This window comes from Syngnathus acus, chromosome 4, assembly GCF_901709675.1.
Source record: "Syngnathus acus chromosome 4, fSynAcu1.2, whole genome shotgun sequence".
Lineage (NCBI taxonomy): Eukaryota > Metazoa > Chordata > Actinopteri > Syngnathiformes > Syngnathidae > Syngnathus > Syngnathus acus.
The window spans coordinates 8,821,645-8,840,214 of record NC_051090.1 but is presented as its reverse complement, the minus strand read 5'-3'; the positions used below and the strand labels follow the sequence as shown (position 1 = coordinate 8,840,214).

Genomic DNA, 18,570 nt, shown 5'->3' with positions numbered 1-18,570 from the left:
ATATATGCGCCTGTTGCACGTGTGTGTGCATGTGTTTGTGTGTGTGTGTGTGTGCAGTGTCATATTTTATGAAATGCTCAGACGTAGTGAAGCCAGAAGCCATAATGCATATTCGCTATGGCGGCTTATGTGTTATGTGTAACCCGCTACAAATTTACAGTGCTGACAATGTGCATGAACAGCTGATTCAAATTTACTTGTGAAGCTTTTGTTGGTGTCTCTTCAGAAAAACACACACACACGTTATTTGTGTCATCTATTTGGTTCTTCACAATTTTATTACAATGACAATTATAAATACAGTTAAATGACTGCCCTATTTAATAAAGGCAGTAAATCGATATTATTTTAAGCGATACTAAAATACGTGATACTTGACAAAGGTCATTTTAATTTAATTTTGTAATTTAATTGAATTTCAATATAAATATAATTTAAGTATATCTTGATTAATGTATTTAGTAAGTGTGTCAGAACTGATTTGACACATCTCAAAACCCATGGATGCTGTATTGGGGACAAATAAATTATAGTGTAAAAATAAACTGTGCATGTACTTTACCGCAAAGCACAAGCCAGCAATACGATTATATATTTCTTTTCAAACAGCATTTATTAACGAGATTGTAGGCACATTTAAATATGTCTTTAAATGCTTCAGATATGGATTACTCTGAATATACACAGAATTTGTTTTAATTGCAGTCATCATTTGTGAATGTGAAAGATTGTGAAATATTTTTAAAATAATAATTTGCTATACAATTATACATCACGTCAAAAAAATTTAAATTGGTTTTTATCTGTTGTACAGTTATCCACAGTGTGGCAATGATATTTTACATTTAATCAGGTATAAAATTTACTCTGCAATTGTGGAAACAAATCAGTTGTCTCGTGCGTGATCTTACAGTTTTCATCTGGAGTATAAAAATGTAATCTGTTCTGCAAGGGCAGTCCCTTCTCCTTCAATAGCTCCATTTGTTGGTCTCGCCGCTCTGTGTTGACAGATGATATCTCGAAGTCGTCTTCTTAGTTTGCCAGCCCTATGTGTCAGTTTCAGTCCCATTAGCCACCGGGACACACTAGAGCACATTCTCTCATGTAGGCATACACTCTTTTTTTTGTTTCAGCTTTTTGCTGTCAGAATCCACAAAGGCCAGCTTAGTTTTAAAAAAAATATTTTTGTATAGAAGTTGATTGATGTTTTTATGGTGTGAAAGTGTGCTTCACCAAGCAGACATACTTAAAGTATCTCTTGTTCTTTTAGGTCCGGACCACGGTCAACAGGATCAAGGAAAGGAGGAAGGCGCTTAATTTCTCAGTATGTACTTTAATTCTTTTGTGTGTGTGTGCACGCCTGCGTGCGTGTGTGTGTGCGCGTGTCTTGCGTGTTGCACACACGCCGCAAACTCAATTTTCCAATTTTCTTTTTTGTGGGGGAAACAAAATCCTCTCTCCAACAATGCCAATGAGAGCTGGCCACAAAACAGCCTCTTACATCCACTATCCTCTTACTAGCCGACAGTCCATGTTAGATGCCCCTATAGATCAAACACACACCCTCCATAATACCCCCCCTTTACGCTGCCCATTGCGGCACCTTCATCCCCGCAATGTCAACCTCTGTGCTGGGTTACAAGTTTCTAATCCAGGACAAGCTGTCCCCTGACATTAAAGTGTCAGACCAGTATTTATACCTCGCCGTACGCTGCTGCGATGCGACCACGTGTTTGTGGTACGTGTCAGCCTAAGCAAAGCACTTTTCGGACAATTCCAAAAATACATTTTTCATCATAGCACCCCTGCTTTGCCCGCCACCACATAAACACAAATTGCAATTTGTCCCTTATTAGGGATCACATCAACTTTACTCCACTTCCTCGGTTGTGAGTGAAGGCTTTACAGCCGTTAATACTCTGTCCTATCCCTCCCACCGCACCCTGACCCACACATATACACCCACCAATATTTCCCACCTTGCACTCATCAGGTCATTGCAAAAGGAATGAATCCATTACAAAGTGCAGATTGATTTTGAAAATCTCATGTGCCCCTCCACTTCCTTTGACGCCCCCGCCACCTTCGAGATTGACACTGTAAGAATGTGAAGAAATTAAATAAATAAATAGATCAGATGAGTCTGCTGGACTGGATTGGGGGCTAATGGGGCCCCTTGCCATTGGTGCAGCTTGATATATTGGCTGCTCACGGCATCAGTGATGTCCCCCCCGCACCATCTACTGTCATTTTTACTGCTTGCTCTTGAGGTGGTGGTTTTCCAATCTTGCTGGGTTCCGCTACTAGAATGCATTTTTTTAGCTATCGCTGCCACCTGACGGTTTTTAGCTAATGCTGTTTTGTGCCATAAATCCTCTTTGAAATACCGTATCCACCTGTCCTTTGGTTGCATTGGAGGCATTTGGCTCTAGATGACCGCACATGCCCCCATATATCCCCTTGTTGTAAAACACAGGATTGGGTATTGTGCCTTGCACGGTGTGAGATGAAGAAGCTTTTGCTAGTATTACTGCATATATGGGGTCATTTGAAGATGAACGACATGAGTTTGCCGATGTATGGTGTCTTATATGTAAGGGATTAGGCTAATGAGGCAGATTTAATTCAGGGGTTAAATAAAATATGCTGTCTTGTTTTTCTGGCATAAATTTGGGACTCTATGAAATTGAATTAATTGAATTTTGTTACTTTGAGAATTTTATTTATATATGAATTTAATTAAGTGAATTATTGCAACACAAAAGGTGGTACATGCACATACTATATTTGTTCATTTAAAAAAAAAAAAGTAAACTCTTTCTGAACTGATCCTATTCTCCTGTACTGACGTATCCCTTCCTTTGGCTGCAGAACTGTGCCAGTTCCCGTCCATCCAGCTCAGGCACTTGCTCTCGTCAGATCAGTTTACCAGCAGGAGCAGCCTCCAACCCAGAGGAGGCAACCACCTTCCATAACTGCAACACCCAAAATCATCAGAAGGAAGAAGAGAGTGCCACAAGTAAGTTACTCGAGCAATACAATTAATTTGTTACAGCAACACTGAAATTGTCCAAGACTCATCTGATTATAACGTAACCCGGTAGCTATTATATATAAGCTATGTAGCTTATATTAGTTTTCTGTACATATTCTTTAAAAAGGTAAGCATCACCGTCTGTTGGACTGTATTTGCGTAATTGAATTTCTTTCTCGCCGACAGTCGAGCCGATGCCACAGGGGGTAGGCATAAGTCTCATTTGGCCGACGTCGGATTGGTCTATATTGGCCTTTAATTTAAAAACGTACTTACTATTTACCAATGTCAATGTTTTAGAAATATCACAGTCATGGAAATGACATTTAAACACCAGCAATTTCCCCACTATTCAGCAGCTGGCTTTATCTGTGATGCATTACTGCAAGGCCCTGTGTAGTTGTTGAGTGAAATCAGACATCAGAAATATCCGGTTCACTGTAACACTAACCAGACGCGCTGACATCAATCCATCTGAATCAGCTGACTTAAGAATACACTTGATTGTGTGGGTTACCGGATTCAAGATGGTAAAGTTAAGGTAGAGTTTAATCTCTGGTTTGGCGTCACAAATTCAAGTTTTGACATATATTTCAAGGTAGTTAGAGTAGATAATACCTGCAATAAATATATTTTTCAGTCAATCTATGATGTCAGTTGCTTAGTTTCTAATCATCATAACATCGCTAAGTAGTTTGCTGAGTGATGAGCATTACATTAATGCTTTTGTAATCAACTCAATTATACATCCTACTATACGTCACATATTTACTGTATAATTGTATTTACTATTCCATGTAGCTAATTTGAGGAACCGCCAATTAGCACAACTGTCCTAACCAAATAACAAAATGAACAGCTTCCCCCAAAAATGTTGATTCCGATGTATGCCTATTTGACTTTTTCCTCAAATAAGTTAAAAGGTGTGATCATGTAACAAAAAAGTCGAAGAAATAGCATAGCCCTAAAGTTGAGCCTTTTGCTTATTGGCATGCAATTTGCAAGAATTTGTAGTGTTTATTATGATCTTCGACATCGATTCATATATTCAGGTGTGAAACTTAAACAGAAAATGAATCGTTCCAAACGTAAATGTATGGACACAAATTACCTTGTGAACCAGATTGGAGTTGTATGTATTGCGTGTAGCCCTGACTCTGCGATACGCAGCGTTGTTGTTTTTTTTGCAGGTGATTTGCATGGTCCCTGACACTCTTAATGCCTCGCTCACTCACTCAATGCACAGTTAGTGTCACTGCCTGTGTCACATTTATGCGAATGAGACCACCCTGTAAGCAGACAAATGAGGCCCTGCAGCACAAATAATGTGTTTAATGTAACACAATCACTAAAATAAATGATTGTCAGATGAGATTATTCAGACCATTTGCCGCTTCAATCTACTCCCGTTTCAATGTTACCACATGCAAATTGCGTTTGCATGATTGACTGACTTTATGGCCGAGCACTCAGACATACAGTACAGTAGAGGCTTGCTCTATATTAAATGTAGCAAGGACACACTGATGGGGGGAATGCTTGTGACAACTCATCATCGCACTGTTGAATGTTACATAAGGACTAAAATGCACAAAGTGGAAGTACATTTGATAAGGGATATTTAAGTTTTAATATTAAACACGGTATATACAAACTATACATTCTGCATTAGTTCACTGTCAATTAAAACCAGAACTCAATTAAGATGAATTAATAATATGAATAAACCACACAAGAAGAACCAAAGTTATAAGAGGTAATGCTACATAACACACACGTGGACTACTAGCAGAGCACATAGTTCTTTCAAAAGCTCTTTCTCTGAGTGATTATTTTGTGATATGTAACTGCAAGGACAAGCTGCCCTCAATATGCTTTTATATTATACTTTATATCCCTTTTCCTCTTTACTGTTTAGTGTTTGTGCACTGCATATTGTAGGGAAGACTGGGGATGATGTGAAATGTATGTATTTATTGAAGAAACACATAGAAAGAAATAGAAAAGGGCCTGTGCAAAATGAGAGAATAGGAGGTGAAGTGTTGATGATGGTGGTGGTGGGGAAGATGGGGGGGTGGGGGGGTTGAGTGGAAAGGGGAAAGGTTATGTAGGTGTTTGTGTATGTGCATGAGTGTTGCATGCCTGATGAGATGGCCCCACACAATGGCTAAGTTGAAGGTTGCGAGCTCTTTTAAACAGGAGCTGTGTGAGCTGGTGTCATCCTCTTGATTTGTTAAAAGCCTCCATCTCAATGAGTAGAGATCCAGTAGGTATCTTGTGACAATTCTCACTTTAAAGTAGATATTCTGACTTTTAAGTGAGAAGTACTTCAAAGTGAGGATTTTGAGATTAAATTGAGAATTCTGACTTTAAAGTGAGTAAAGTGATTACACAGATTGCTTGCCATCGACACTATAGTGTTGGCTCTGTCCTCTTATGTAGCCTTCTCCAATACAACTAAACTTGTCATGCATAGTTAGCCCAATGCATTGACATGCAACAGGATCCCATGCTCCCCAACAATGTAATGACAGTGTCATCTGGGTACCATTTCCCCATGTGCAGGTCCTCATCATAACAGTCATGATAAGTGCTGTGCCATAATGGAAATGTCAAGTTGTAATATTTTCAAACTGCGTGGCTCGGGTAATTATCCCTTTGAGGTATATTGTCAGGGTTTTTGTTTTTTTTAATATATATTCACAAATACAACCTGTATATGCACTGTTGCTGATGTGTCTGCTGCATGTGCCACATGGATTTGAACTTTAACTGTGTAATTTGTGTGCTGCTTTCGGGAGTGAAAATACAAACAATGTTTTTAGTTTATGGGCACTCGCATTTTTGTTTAGTCTCTGGATTGCAGCTTTTGCGAATGATAGCGGTCGTCATGGTCAAGGCTCTACAATTGCATTTTGTGAGATGAAATCGCCCACTTAAGTTCAGTGTGGCTAAGAAAAATGCATGGCATATTTTCTGTAATTCTTGATCTTGGGGCATTTTGACAAAGAATGCCACATGTTATTAAGGTATTTACATATACCATGGTAAAATTCAACCGTTAACTTACAATACCTATGACGTTGGAATTATTTAGAATTAGAGTTCATTGACTTTATTTTTGGTGGATGTTCATATATTCATCAGTTCTCCCATTTATCAGAATATACAAACACACACAACACTTTTCTTACATTTATAAATCCATCATTTAAATAATCATTTTAGATGTGATTATTTTGACCATATGTGATGTATATTTGAGTTGGGTATTGTATTGTGTGATGACAAAGATCTTGATCTTCAGGAGGCACTCGCAGGATGAACACGAAGAATGTGTTGTTGCAGAATTTACATTCATGATTACTCACTAGGAAAAAATGCACATTGCAGATGTGATGTGTATGTGTTCCGGCAGAATTTGGCCTGTGAGTAGCAGCCTGTGTTCATTGTCTTCCTGATGCAAAGTGATGTGCATTAAATATACATCTGGTCTGGGCAAACAAGGTTCAAAAGATAATAGATTCAAAATTCTTTACAACTGTCCTCAATTTATTACTCACAAATTTGACCTGTTATGTTTTTCAAAGCGATTGTCAAATACGGGATTAACTGGACGGGTTTGTGCCATTATGTTTTTTGTTAGACTGGCTTGGGCATCATCATGTCATAAATTCACACCAAACCCTTTGATTATTTTGAAAGAAATCATATAAAGTGCGGCCATGGTATGCACTGGCATTATCAAGTGAAACAAATCAAAAACATGAAAAATCTCTGTGGCTTTAAGAGAAACTATTTATGCATATTCACCCAGCTGCAAAAACTTTTATGCTGCTCTTCTGCATAAGAACACGTCGCTGTCACCCTCTGACCTAAGTCCTACAATGAAAATCTATTCATAATTCAGAGTAACAACAAAGCAGAAGCTGTGGCATTGTCAAGTATAACAAATTGAGGTTGTGAACATGCTGAATTTGTATCTGCTTACAGAGGCTGACTGCATTATACATACTGCAGGTGCCGCTGAGTGCGTGGTAATAGGACGGATGATGGATGGCCAAGCTACATGGGCTTCCATTCTTGGGTTATTCATCCAAAGTATTTATGTGCTTATTTATTTATTGGTTCACCCAGAAAGACCCTCAAAAGTCAGGATGGCGCACGAGGGCCTAAAGGAGGTTGAGTGTTGGCCGTTATGATTCTGAGTCATCTCTTTAGCACGTGGCGGATATATTGATCTCAGTGTTTGTGTTCATTGGTGGTGCTGTCTGCAGGCTGTGATATTTTTTTTTACTCTTGGTTGGTCCTTTACCTTTGCCAGAGAAATAAAACAATTGGACTTTATCCCGAGAGGGGCTTTTACCAAATTGTACGTACATGAGTTTTTTTTCAAGCATTCCAACAAAATTTACAAATCACATTAGTCATCAGTCAGATCACCACTGCAACTTTGTTGTTTTTCTCTTTCTCTCTTTCAAATTAATGAGACATAGATTGCTGTGAAAAAAAAAGTGTTTGCCCTCTCAAATTCAAATTTTTTGTTTATTCCCGACTTTAATTTTTGCCATCAGCAAAGAAATGTAAATATCTATATCCGAATATTGCATATGCCTGATCCCTCATCCTCAAACGCCATAAGCAGGAGCAACATTTATTTCCGTGTTGGTGCACTGTCAACCTCACTCATATTTTGTGTTTATTTATTTATTAACTGTATTTATAGCTGAGAAACATCATTACTGACCACCTCAGTCCTGAAGCCTCACCACTACACAGCAGCCGCCAACAGTAGCACAAAACCAATATCAGTCTTGCCACTCCATTCCCCAGAACTGTTCTCCATCATATGCATCTCAACAGCCCGTGGCAACGACGTGCTGGCAGCTTACGATGAGCCAAAGTGGGGAAGAGAAAGGGGGGGGGGGGGTAAAGAGGGGTGAATCGGGCCGTAGATCAGGGCAGAGAGGATGGCGGCACGGCCACTAGGTGACAGGGGAATAACATCCCTTTCTCCTCAATCGACAGGGACCATAATTCCTGTCCCTCCAGGGACAGATTGAGAAAGGCAATAGCCCTAGAGGTTGTGCAGCTCGGATGCTTAGGAGAATTGAAAGTTAAAAGAAAAACAATGTTTTCTGAACCACTATTACTGGTTCAACCAGAATTTTACACTTACACTTTTTTCAGAGAGAGATACGAGTGGAACACTCCCTATAGATGATCAGACAATGTATTCCACTGGGTTTGTTAAATATCATATACGTACCGTAATTTTCGGACTATAAGTCGCACCGGAGTATAAGTCGTACCAGCCATAAAATGCCCAAAAAAGTGAAAAAAAACCATATATATGTATATAAATCGCTCCTGAGTATAAGTCGCCCCCCCACCCAAACTATGAAAAAAAACCGCGACTTATAGTCCGAAAATTACGGTACATGCACCCCAGCAGCGAGAAGACTTACCCACCTGGATCAATTGCCAATCAATCATTGAGTCAGCACATTAAGAGAGGCAACAATTCACATGCTTTTCTGACAGTTTGAGTCCATTTTGAATCTCCAATTAAAATACGAGTAGATCTTGTCCCAGCAGTTTGTAATTCATATAAACCTATCATGATAAAGAATAGGATGGAAATGAACATGACTGAAAAACATAAAAAACCTTGAAAACAACTTTTTCCCCCTCCTATCTGAAATTATTTGCGAATTCACTGCATAACCTAAAATCCATCCGACCATTCGTCCGCTTAACATTTTGCTGTGAACTGCCAACGTTTTTTTTTTTTATATTCCTAATAACTGCAGTGTTATCTGTGTGTATTTTCAGTTAGAGCAGAGTTTTGACATTAACATAAGTTTTAAAAATTAGTTTTTTTAATCAATTTATCTTCGCCAAGAGACTAAAATTTGATAAAAAAATATTCCTGAAATTTACATGTTTTTTTTAATACTTCCCGCCACGTTCACATCCTAGCCATTCACCAAATGTTTTTAATTTTTTGCTTGCTTCATTTGAAAGGTTATAAAAAATTAGGATGATATTAGTGGCTTTTGCACTGTATATAAGTGCAGCAAGGTTTTACCTCCCCCGGTCCTCCACCCTACCCCCCTCCCCACACACACAAATGCACATTAAAAAAACACAAACACGCACAGGGGCAGGTGAGTCCTCCTCCACGCCGGTACCTGCTCCGCTGAAGGTGAAAGAAGTGCTCGCTTGAGCTCATTGAAAAGTAGATGTGACAGTAAATTTTTCAGGCCCTTGTGAGATGGGAGATCTTGTTATAGCAGTCAGGATGGGGGTCAGGGCAGTGGCTGCTTGATGATTGAGGAAAAGAGAAGTAAATTCATTCTGCTTCGGGCACTTTGTCAAGTGCCAGTAGCTTACCGTTGAGAGCCACTCACCCATCACCGTGTTACGGCCCCAGAGGTCACCTCCCTTGCCATAAATCTACCTCGACTCCTCGTCTGCTAAACCTATTGCCTTCCACCGGCTGAGCACGAGCAGTGAGAGGCTGCAGCTGCTAGTCCTCATAGTCACTCAAATGAGAAAAAAAAAAAGACAAGAGAATATAGATGGCGCTGATAGTGTAAGGAGCAGGACTTTGGATGTTTCAGAGCCATTCAGAGGGTCTTTTGACTAATCTGTGCGGGGCTGTGATGTGAGACTGCCGTTTCACACTGACATATCACCTGACCTACGTACAGGTTTTAAATTAGAAGACATTTCTACGAGCAAACAGTACAGTGTGTTTTGAGGTTGGTTGCGTAATCATTTTGGCAAACATACATATTTCTGAGTGAAACCGCCAATGAAACCTTCTGTAAGTCAAGGCATTGGGCTCTTGAATTAAATTCTTAGTATGTGGTCATATTTTGAAGACGGATGGGGTAGGCTATGAATTTTCTATTGCCAAATAAATTTCCAGGCTAATTAAAAGGCTGCAAATGCACACATGAGAGCATTTGTTAAAAAGAGCAAGTGCCGTCTTTCACAAACACATGCCAAAAATCCGTGCAAGAGTTTGGAAGCTGATAAATGTGGAAGAAAGCCAAGATACATGCAAAGAAAGATCAAAAACCAAATGTCTTGATCATGATGGTTATACACATTTGCATTTTGAGTGTGACCATAGTTAAAGTATATTAATACTAAAGTACTTGTCATCATTTAGCACACTATGAAGCAATTATATGCACATAAAAGATCTAATTAGTTTTCACTTTTGAGATGATGTGTGTGCAAAAATCCTTCAGCTTTTGTAATAAAGAAAATAGTTGCACTGGGTAATTGCCATGCTTCTTGAATTCTTATTACAAATTGGTGAAGCAACTTCATTTTTAGCCTTTGAAAAAGAAATTGTATTAAGAATTATGACTTGTGAGATTTGTAAGACTGTCAATATTTTATATGAATAATTCATAAGTGTCACCTTTGCTTTACTTCAATTATATGAATACTCCATTAAAAACAGACCTTTGGGCAATTTTGATTTGCTGCACAATGAACGAGGTCTTTGGTACATCAAGGCTGATGATCTCTTCATAGTTATGCACTCTTTGAACCAAGTTTAATAGATGAAAAATATTGTTTATAAAATTGCATACTGTTGTGAGACCAAACCTCTCAACAGACACAAGCCACAGCCACATTGTTCTTCTAGGAAGGAATGTTAAGAATAAACTTGATCAATATGTGAATCTGAGCACTTTTTCAAGTAAGTAATAAAGGAATACTGTATTAGGGAAAATTAATGGAGTGGGTGCGTTTTATTGTGAGTAGTCTTGGTTTCACATGATCTGCTCTTTTTTTTTTTTTTTAAATATGTCATCATACACCATAATTACACCTGCCCCAAGTTTGTGGGTATGTTTTTTGAAGTTGATTTTTTCTTTTTCTTCTTAAGGCATGTGTGTATACGCATTCCCGTCTCCAGCATATCGCATCTAAGCAACAAGCTGCTTTCAATATAACCTCTTATTAGGTGGTGATTATCTTGACTGCATCTGGCTTCTTTCATTCACTGACTTAAAGTCGAAGAGGCCAGGGGCATGCGAGGAAGAAAGGAGTGAAAACTTCCTGAACCCAGGTTTCACCTCCTACCTCTAAACTCCAGTGTACCCCTCGAACCAATCACCAAGCAACCTTATATTTAGGCTGTTTATGACTAACAATGGTGTTTTATTATTTTATTATTTTAGTGTATTGCAAATGCTATGTGCTCTTTCCAAGAGAGTTCAATTCATCTTCCCGCAAATATGTTGCAACTTTTGCATTGAACTTTACTAGTTGACTAATGCTTTACTTTTATCCTTAAGACATTTCCTCTATGTACATACTGTACATTTTATAGACACCTCTATACTACAATATAGCAGTTTAAAATGAATATTTATCTAATAACATGACTAAATATCAAAACTTGAAATAAAATACATCATACTCATCAGAAAGTTGATGCAGACTCCCTTTCTTTACTCCTGCTGGTCTGTGTAAGATAGCTGTAGCACTGATCTCTAAGTGCATAAAAAAAAAATCCTTTGTCAGGTTGAAACAAGGCAGGCAGCAACATTGCTGCTGGACCTACCCTCACAATGTCCAATTCTGAAAGGGATTTCTTAATCATAATCATTCTCCCAATCGACAAATTTTTGTTGCCCATATTTAGCACAACCAATCAGAGGGGTAAATATAACAAACTATTTAGCTGAAAGATATTAACTAGTAAATTTAAAATCTGATTGTTAGGGGGGGAAAAACACAATGGTGTGTATCTGTTCGACACACTTGTGATTCTGAAGACCTTGGGCAGATTACATTTACATGGCAACTCAAAGAAGGGGAAATCTGATTGGACGAAAAATAAGATATCTGTATATTGTACCCATCAAGAAACGATAATGAAATACAAATGCACGAACAAAGTTAACCTAATTTGAAGAAATTGACAGCACACTACTTCAACAGCCATAAATGTGATCTTTGCGTGTACAAAAGACTATGAAATTGCTCTCTTGACAGTTTTGCTACATTCCCGTGATCTCTAAATTAGAATGTCACCAACTATGACATGCTACACAATAATTAGGGAATCTCTATGCTAAGGGAATCAAATAATTACAGTAAATAGAAATAAGACAGAAGGAAGATGTAGATGACAGGCAGAGAAAAAATAGCCAGGCTGGCGTCTTCATAGGACCCCACTCCTCAGCTGTCACTCTGTAGGCTTCCAAAGAGTAACACAATGGACTGGACAGATGGTCCCAAATGCACCGCAGTGAGCTTGACTCTATTAAAAGCTGTTTGCTTCATGCCAGACGCCAACAAGATCTATTTGTTTCTCAGTTGGATGTACATGTTTGACTAACAGCTTTTGTTGTTGCAAGAAACCCTCGAGCATGTTTTGGCCACAAAACGGCCATTATACGCGTGACTGTGATGTCTGTGTTTATTTTGATCATAATGAAGAGACAATCAAAAGTGACACATGAAGGTGTTAAACCAACATTAGTGTGACGCATTTGCACTGAGTGGCTGTCAGCCAACCTTGCAGTTTATGATGAATTTAGGGCTGATTGTCCCCGCTCTGCTGCCCTCTCGCATGTTTATGAGACAGACCAATGAAGATATTTTGCAGTATTTTGGTTTGTGGGCATTGACAGTGAAATTAGTTTTGCTAGTCGTCGATGGTGCCCCCAGCCATCTTCAGATTAACCATCATCCGAGGAGATTAATCCCGACACAGAGAGCCTGTTTGGGGGCAGACATGACAGGCGACACAGACTGTTCAGACAAATTGGGCGGATGTTTCGATGACGGTGATATACCTGCACAGATGCAGTGTCCATAAACCTTTTGGCACCATTTTAAATTAGTGACATTGCCAAATAAACCGTTACCTTATAATTAAAGTCACTTGCTTAATGAAATACTTTTTTTCCCCCCTCCTTCGTTTTGGTTGCTCCACCAACTTTATGCTAATGTGACCGTCTTTAGAGAAAATTGACTGAACAGATTTAACAGTGCAGTCTTTGTCTCCAGCTCAGCTGTCCATTCCTCCTGTTCCAAGGGAGTCCAATTCCTCCACATCAAGTTCCGCAGTCACTCATCTGCATAGAAAGGTAATTGACTCCCTTCCCACATGTATATATACCTACTGTAGTCATTTGCAGTGGGACTTTGAATCTTTCTGCTGCCTGAAGGTTTGGCGGGTTGAGACCACCGAATTTGAGCTTTAAGACCAGAATCAGCCTCAACTCTGGCTCCAGCCAGAACGTTTACAGTATTGTGGTAAAACACCGTCACAAATTTGTCAGTGCTAAAAGCTTCTTAAGCCAGATGCATCTGGGTTTGTTTAATTAGGTTAAGTTTTGATTTATTTTAGATCTATGCCTAACACTGTCATTGAACCGTACAAAAGTTCAAACAAAACCAGATAAATATTTGATTGATGGCAAGTTAAATTATTATTTGTGTAAAGTCTTCTAAAGTGGAATATATATATATTCTATACTATGCTGACTTTACCAGATGCATTACTGCTTTAATTCAAATTAATTTGAACACCAAAACAATGAAATTTATAGGACTCAACAAGCCTCAAATAATTTAATAAGAAACTATATATTCAACTTTACTCTTTCTGCCATATGCACACAAGCACATGCTCATTTCCATGTAATTTGCCCAAATGTCCCTCTAGTGAACCATCTAAGCACTACATTTTTTACCACTACAGTGTATTAAATGATTTGGATTTCATTCATACAGGACATTGTATTTACAGTATGTTTTTCATATTTATAGATTTATTTTGATTAATTTTAACAACTAAAGATATATATTGTTTAATAGAGGTAGATAACATTTCCTACAAGTAGTTCAGGCAAGATATCAATCAGTAGTTTTACACAGTAGCTCTCAAGGACTACTGATAATATTTCAATCATTGAGTTTAAAAGTTAAAAGGCGTAAATATACACTCACTATGGATTCTTACTCTAAAGGAGAATAATCTCAAATATGTTTAAATATTTGGGAAGTATTTTTTTTCCAAAATCAGTTCAACATCTGTCACCATCAAAGTTTTCTTTAACTGCTTCATTGCCAAACAAGTGCTGTGTAGCACTGTCAGACTGACCTACCTCCAAAGGGATTGAAGCTGATTTTACTCTCCATCCAGTTTTGTTGTTTCTTTTCAGATGTTGGGTGGTCCTTGTCTCTCGCTTTCTCTTCCACTCTATCTCCTTTTCACTCATTGTCAAGTTCACAGCGTCTGTTTCTCTTTGAGCTTCACGGCATCCAGCCATGGCCTGAAACTCAATACTTGAGTATACACAATTAAGTTCACACCAGAGGTTATTGGTTGGAAGTATGGTCCCGTTCTGCAAAATGTGTGAATCAACGAGAGGATGAGAGGTTAGGAGTGGTGGCAGGTTATTTGGTCGAGGTTAAATAAATATTGGAGGTTAGCAATGTGATGGGCTACACTGGATCGATTTTACCTTTGAGGGCTTTGCTTTGCAATTAAAGACAGTACAAGTCAGTGTTTAGTTTTGGTTTAGTAGATCTGTTGCAGAATGCACAATGTGGAGTATTTGATCACCATGTGATTATTATTATATGTAAAACAAAGTGCAGATGTTACTATGGGGCAATGCATTTCTTTCTTCAGGTTTAAATTTATTTCTAGCAAAACAACGCTATTCCTAATATTCAAATTCTAGATTTTGTTACACTGTATTACAGAATATTGTCAATTTATGGATCTGAACGAAATACATTTCAATCTGTGGAAGAATGGATAAATCATGAAAAGAGACATATAAAGTGATAAACCTGGTCTCGTCTCACCCCGGTTGACCTTGGTAGCCTGTTGAATGTTTCAGTGTTTTTCCCTGTTGTTCACACGCGATTGGGAGACCCATGACAGGCCAGCTGGATCCCCCTCATTAAGACACCCCAAATACACACACACACACACACACACATGCACTTATACACACACAAACACGCACACACTAATGGCCAGTGAGTCATTCAGTCATTTGATGGGCGGCGCATGAATGTGTGTATGTGTCAGGAGCGTTTTGGAGGTTTCCTGTTTTGGCCCGTGTGCCTCATGTGTTTCCTGGCAGGGGGCTGGTGGTGTCATGTCATCTTTGGGACTGGCGATACACATTAAATTTTCCCAAGGGGTAAACTGATAGGGGATACATAATAGGACATGATAGAATAAGGCGTTTATCTTGCTGTAATCAAACATTTGACATTGTGACACCTAGTCAAAACATTCTATTCCTCCATAACCTTTTTTGTCGTTTGAAATTGGTCCGAAAAACACCCTTCTCAGGATTTAAATACTTTCCATCTAAGAAGAGGTCAAATGTCAACTTCTATTATTTGTGGTGAAAACATAGCAATCACATCACACAAAACATGCATTAACTTTGGAGATGAAAAAGTCCTGTGAGTCCAAGGTATTATTAAACATTTGAGAAATAGTGCATTAAACACATGCTTCTTCAAATTCATGCACAAAAATACTATCCACCATACACCCACATATTTTCATAATATAAATACCTGGAAAAGTTCATATTTTACACAAACGCACATTCTCTACACACTCATGCAGTGGTCACGTTCCATTAATCCGAAGCAAGCAGTGGGGATTGATCAATTAGCCCTGCTTAAAGGTGTGGCTCAACCTGATCAATAGCACTGATCACCAGCCAAAGGTTTTTCATTAAGACTAGCTGTGCTGCATGAATGGACTCTATTAGCATAGATCACACAGACTGTGAGGAATGCCAAGAGCGCTTTCCATACAACTGAATGAATGACGCAGAATTCTCCAGTAAATGAAATTTAGCTGGAAGCATAAACTTGATGACTAAATAATCAATGGTTGGATTATTCCTCTTCATTTTACCAAGACCATTTTACGCTTCTGACTTTGTGGGAACCATTTTCTCTTGCAGCATGTCTATGCTTGATTGAAAGCATGGTGAAAGCCCTCACATTAAACTTTTCATATTTTTATAATAGACCCATACATACTCACAATAAAAAAAGAAGATAATAATAATAAGAAATGTATGTTGGTTTTTGGGCAGAGTGGTTTTTCCAATTCTACTCCTACACCTACTGGTAGAAAACCATATAAACCACTAAAACAAGGCATATTAAAAGTGCACTTAAAGGCAATGAATGACTTCTTAAATTGAACTTGAGCGTTAAACAGCTCTCTCCATTACCGTTTAATATTATGTTTTGATCAAATGCATTAATTTACTACAATAATACCTTGATGTTATCGTCTCATTCCGATGCACTGCATCCTAATAGCCTTTATTTTTCCACAGTCATTTTCCCTTTTGTTTTTAGTTACCTGGAAAAACAGCGGATGTTGCTCCATAGAGATATTTCAAATCCACGAGTCCAACGGAACCCACGGGATCAGCCGCAGCTTAAAACACAAAAACTGCCAGTGACACTCACCTTTCTCACCCTTTCGTAACCCCCAGTGGGGTTGAGGGCCATTGTCTCACTTAAACAATCCACAATGAATTAAAAAATGGTCAGTGGAGCTGATGCATACCGCTGTCACGAAACCTGTCGTTAATGTGCCATCACTGCATTTCACATCCTCGGTAGACACAGGCAGAGCTTCCTCCATCTGTGTGTGTGTGTGTGTGTGTGTGTGTGTGTGTGTGTGTGTGTGTGTGTGTGTGCTTGTGTGTGTGTGTGTGTGTGTGTGTGTGTGGTTTTGCGTGATAGAAAGACAGGCTTATTGTAGCAGTGCAAGAGATGCGTACAAGGAATAACAGCGGAGGTTGGTAGGTAGGTCATGTGTGTGTTAGTGCATGTGTGTGGGTGTGTGCCCGTGTATGTTTTTGCACATAGGAAGGGAGTTGGTCACAGAGATATTGCGGCAAACGGGTAGAGATCATCCTGCTTTGGCCATGGCTTGATGTTGAGACCTCTTTGCACGACACGGTAAATGTACGAGCATACTGCATATCCGATGTTCATGGAACTATATAAACACAAAGCATGGATTGGAGGTTATTATACGAAAAAATCGAGAGACAACTACAGTTATAATGTTGATTATTTCCCTTATTATTTTCTCTCTTGAAATTTTTATCTCATTGGATGCTCATTAATTTCAGTTGTTCAGATTTAGATAAAAGCCTCAGTTAAATATCAAAATATTAAACACTAGAAGTCAAAAATGTTCAATGACTGCCACATTGGGATGTATCGGAGAAGAAGGATATTTCCGTGCGCTTTAGGTGGGTGGGAGTGGGTGGTATGGATGGACAGATGACACCCACATCCACCTCCACTGGGGAGAGGAAGTCCCTATCAGAGCACAACAGGAAAGAGACAGAGAGAAAACAAATGTCTTTTTGGACATTAAATCACTTCCTTTTTGGCCCACTTCCCCCACCATCCTTTTCAACCCCCCGAGCACGCTTGAACCAGAATTTTAGAGGACAGAGTAATCGATTAAGCGTCTTGATATCTGTGCAGAACAGTGCGTCTCTATTTGTTTTTATCGATCCTGTTGAACCCAACCTGTTTTGACCCAAGTTCTACTTTTCAAGTAGCCATACTCCAAAGATCCACCGGTTCAATGTTAACATGGCAAACCTAAACACATTCTCCAGCTTGCATTAACTAACCTCACAACTAATCTATGGTTGGAGCAGGGTCTTTTTAATGGCATCAGGAAACATCAACTGCTTCCTTTCTGAACACAAACTTCTTGCATGTCGTGTTTTCAAACTGGGCAATACGAAATAAACTTCTATAGAAATTATTATAATTAATGAAGTTTTGTGTACATCTCGCATATATTTGTTGCACATTTTCTACTCACCACTACAAAGGGGGGGGCAAAGATACGACTTCCTTCCCATAGGCGACTTCCTGTTTATGTCTGAATGCAGGTCAGAAGGGCTGGACAGTTGTCCCTGCCTCATTGACTGGCTTTATTCCCTAAAGGTGACACTAGGCCTGCAAAGGCAGGATGTTGCAGCGCCCATCCTTTACTAACAAAATCCTTTTTTGTGGTATACATTCTCGAGCTGTAGGTCATAACCCACAGAAAGCGACCGAGTTTCTTCCGGAGGGTGTCTGGGCTCTTCCTTTTCAGATATGGTGAGGGAGGGGTTCTACATGTTGACAGGGCCCAGATGAGGTAGCTCAGGCATTTGGTTAGGATGCCTTCTGGACAACTCCTTGGTGAGGCATTGTCCCAGGAGGGACGACTCAGGACACGCTGGATAGACGAGAAGCCACCTGTCATTCCAATACAGTTCTTCCCTCTGTGTAATTCATAACAGCCAGACAAATTGGCTATGACCTGGACAGGTTTGTGTTGAGATGTTATACCCATGCCTATAAACAGCGTGTTAGCTACCTGCTGTCTGTTGCTCTATACTCATCCATCTTTGGCTGGTATTGATTAAACTGATGTGCAGTACCTCCGTGTCCATGCTCTCGCATCCCACAGC

General features: G+C 39.1%; 1 protein-coding gene across 2 annotated transcripts in view; it reads left to right on the top strand.

Annotated features, from left to right (window-relative positions):
* Nucleotides 1-18,570, top strand: part of LOC119121743 (adhesion G-protein coupled receptor D2) — a 56,792-nt gene that overhangs the window by 30,292 nt on the left and 7,930 nt on the right. For both annotated transcript variants that reach the window (XM_037249626.1, XM_037249625.1), the window contains exons 21-23: nucleotides 1,271-1,324; nucleotides 2,872-3,019; nucleotides 13,085-13,164. In XM_037249626.1, the coding sequence (XP_037105521.1) occupies nucleotides 1,271-1,324; nucleotides 2,872-3,019; nucleotides 13,085-13,164 (282 nt within the window). The remainder of the gene's footprint in view (nucleotides 1-1,270; nucleotides 1,325-2,871; nucleotides 3,020-13,084; nucleotides 13,165-18,570) is intronic.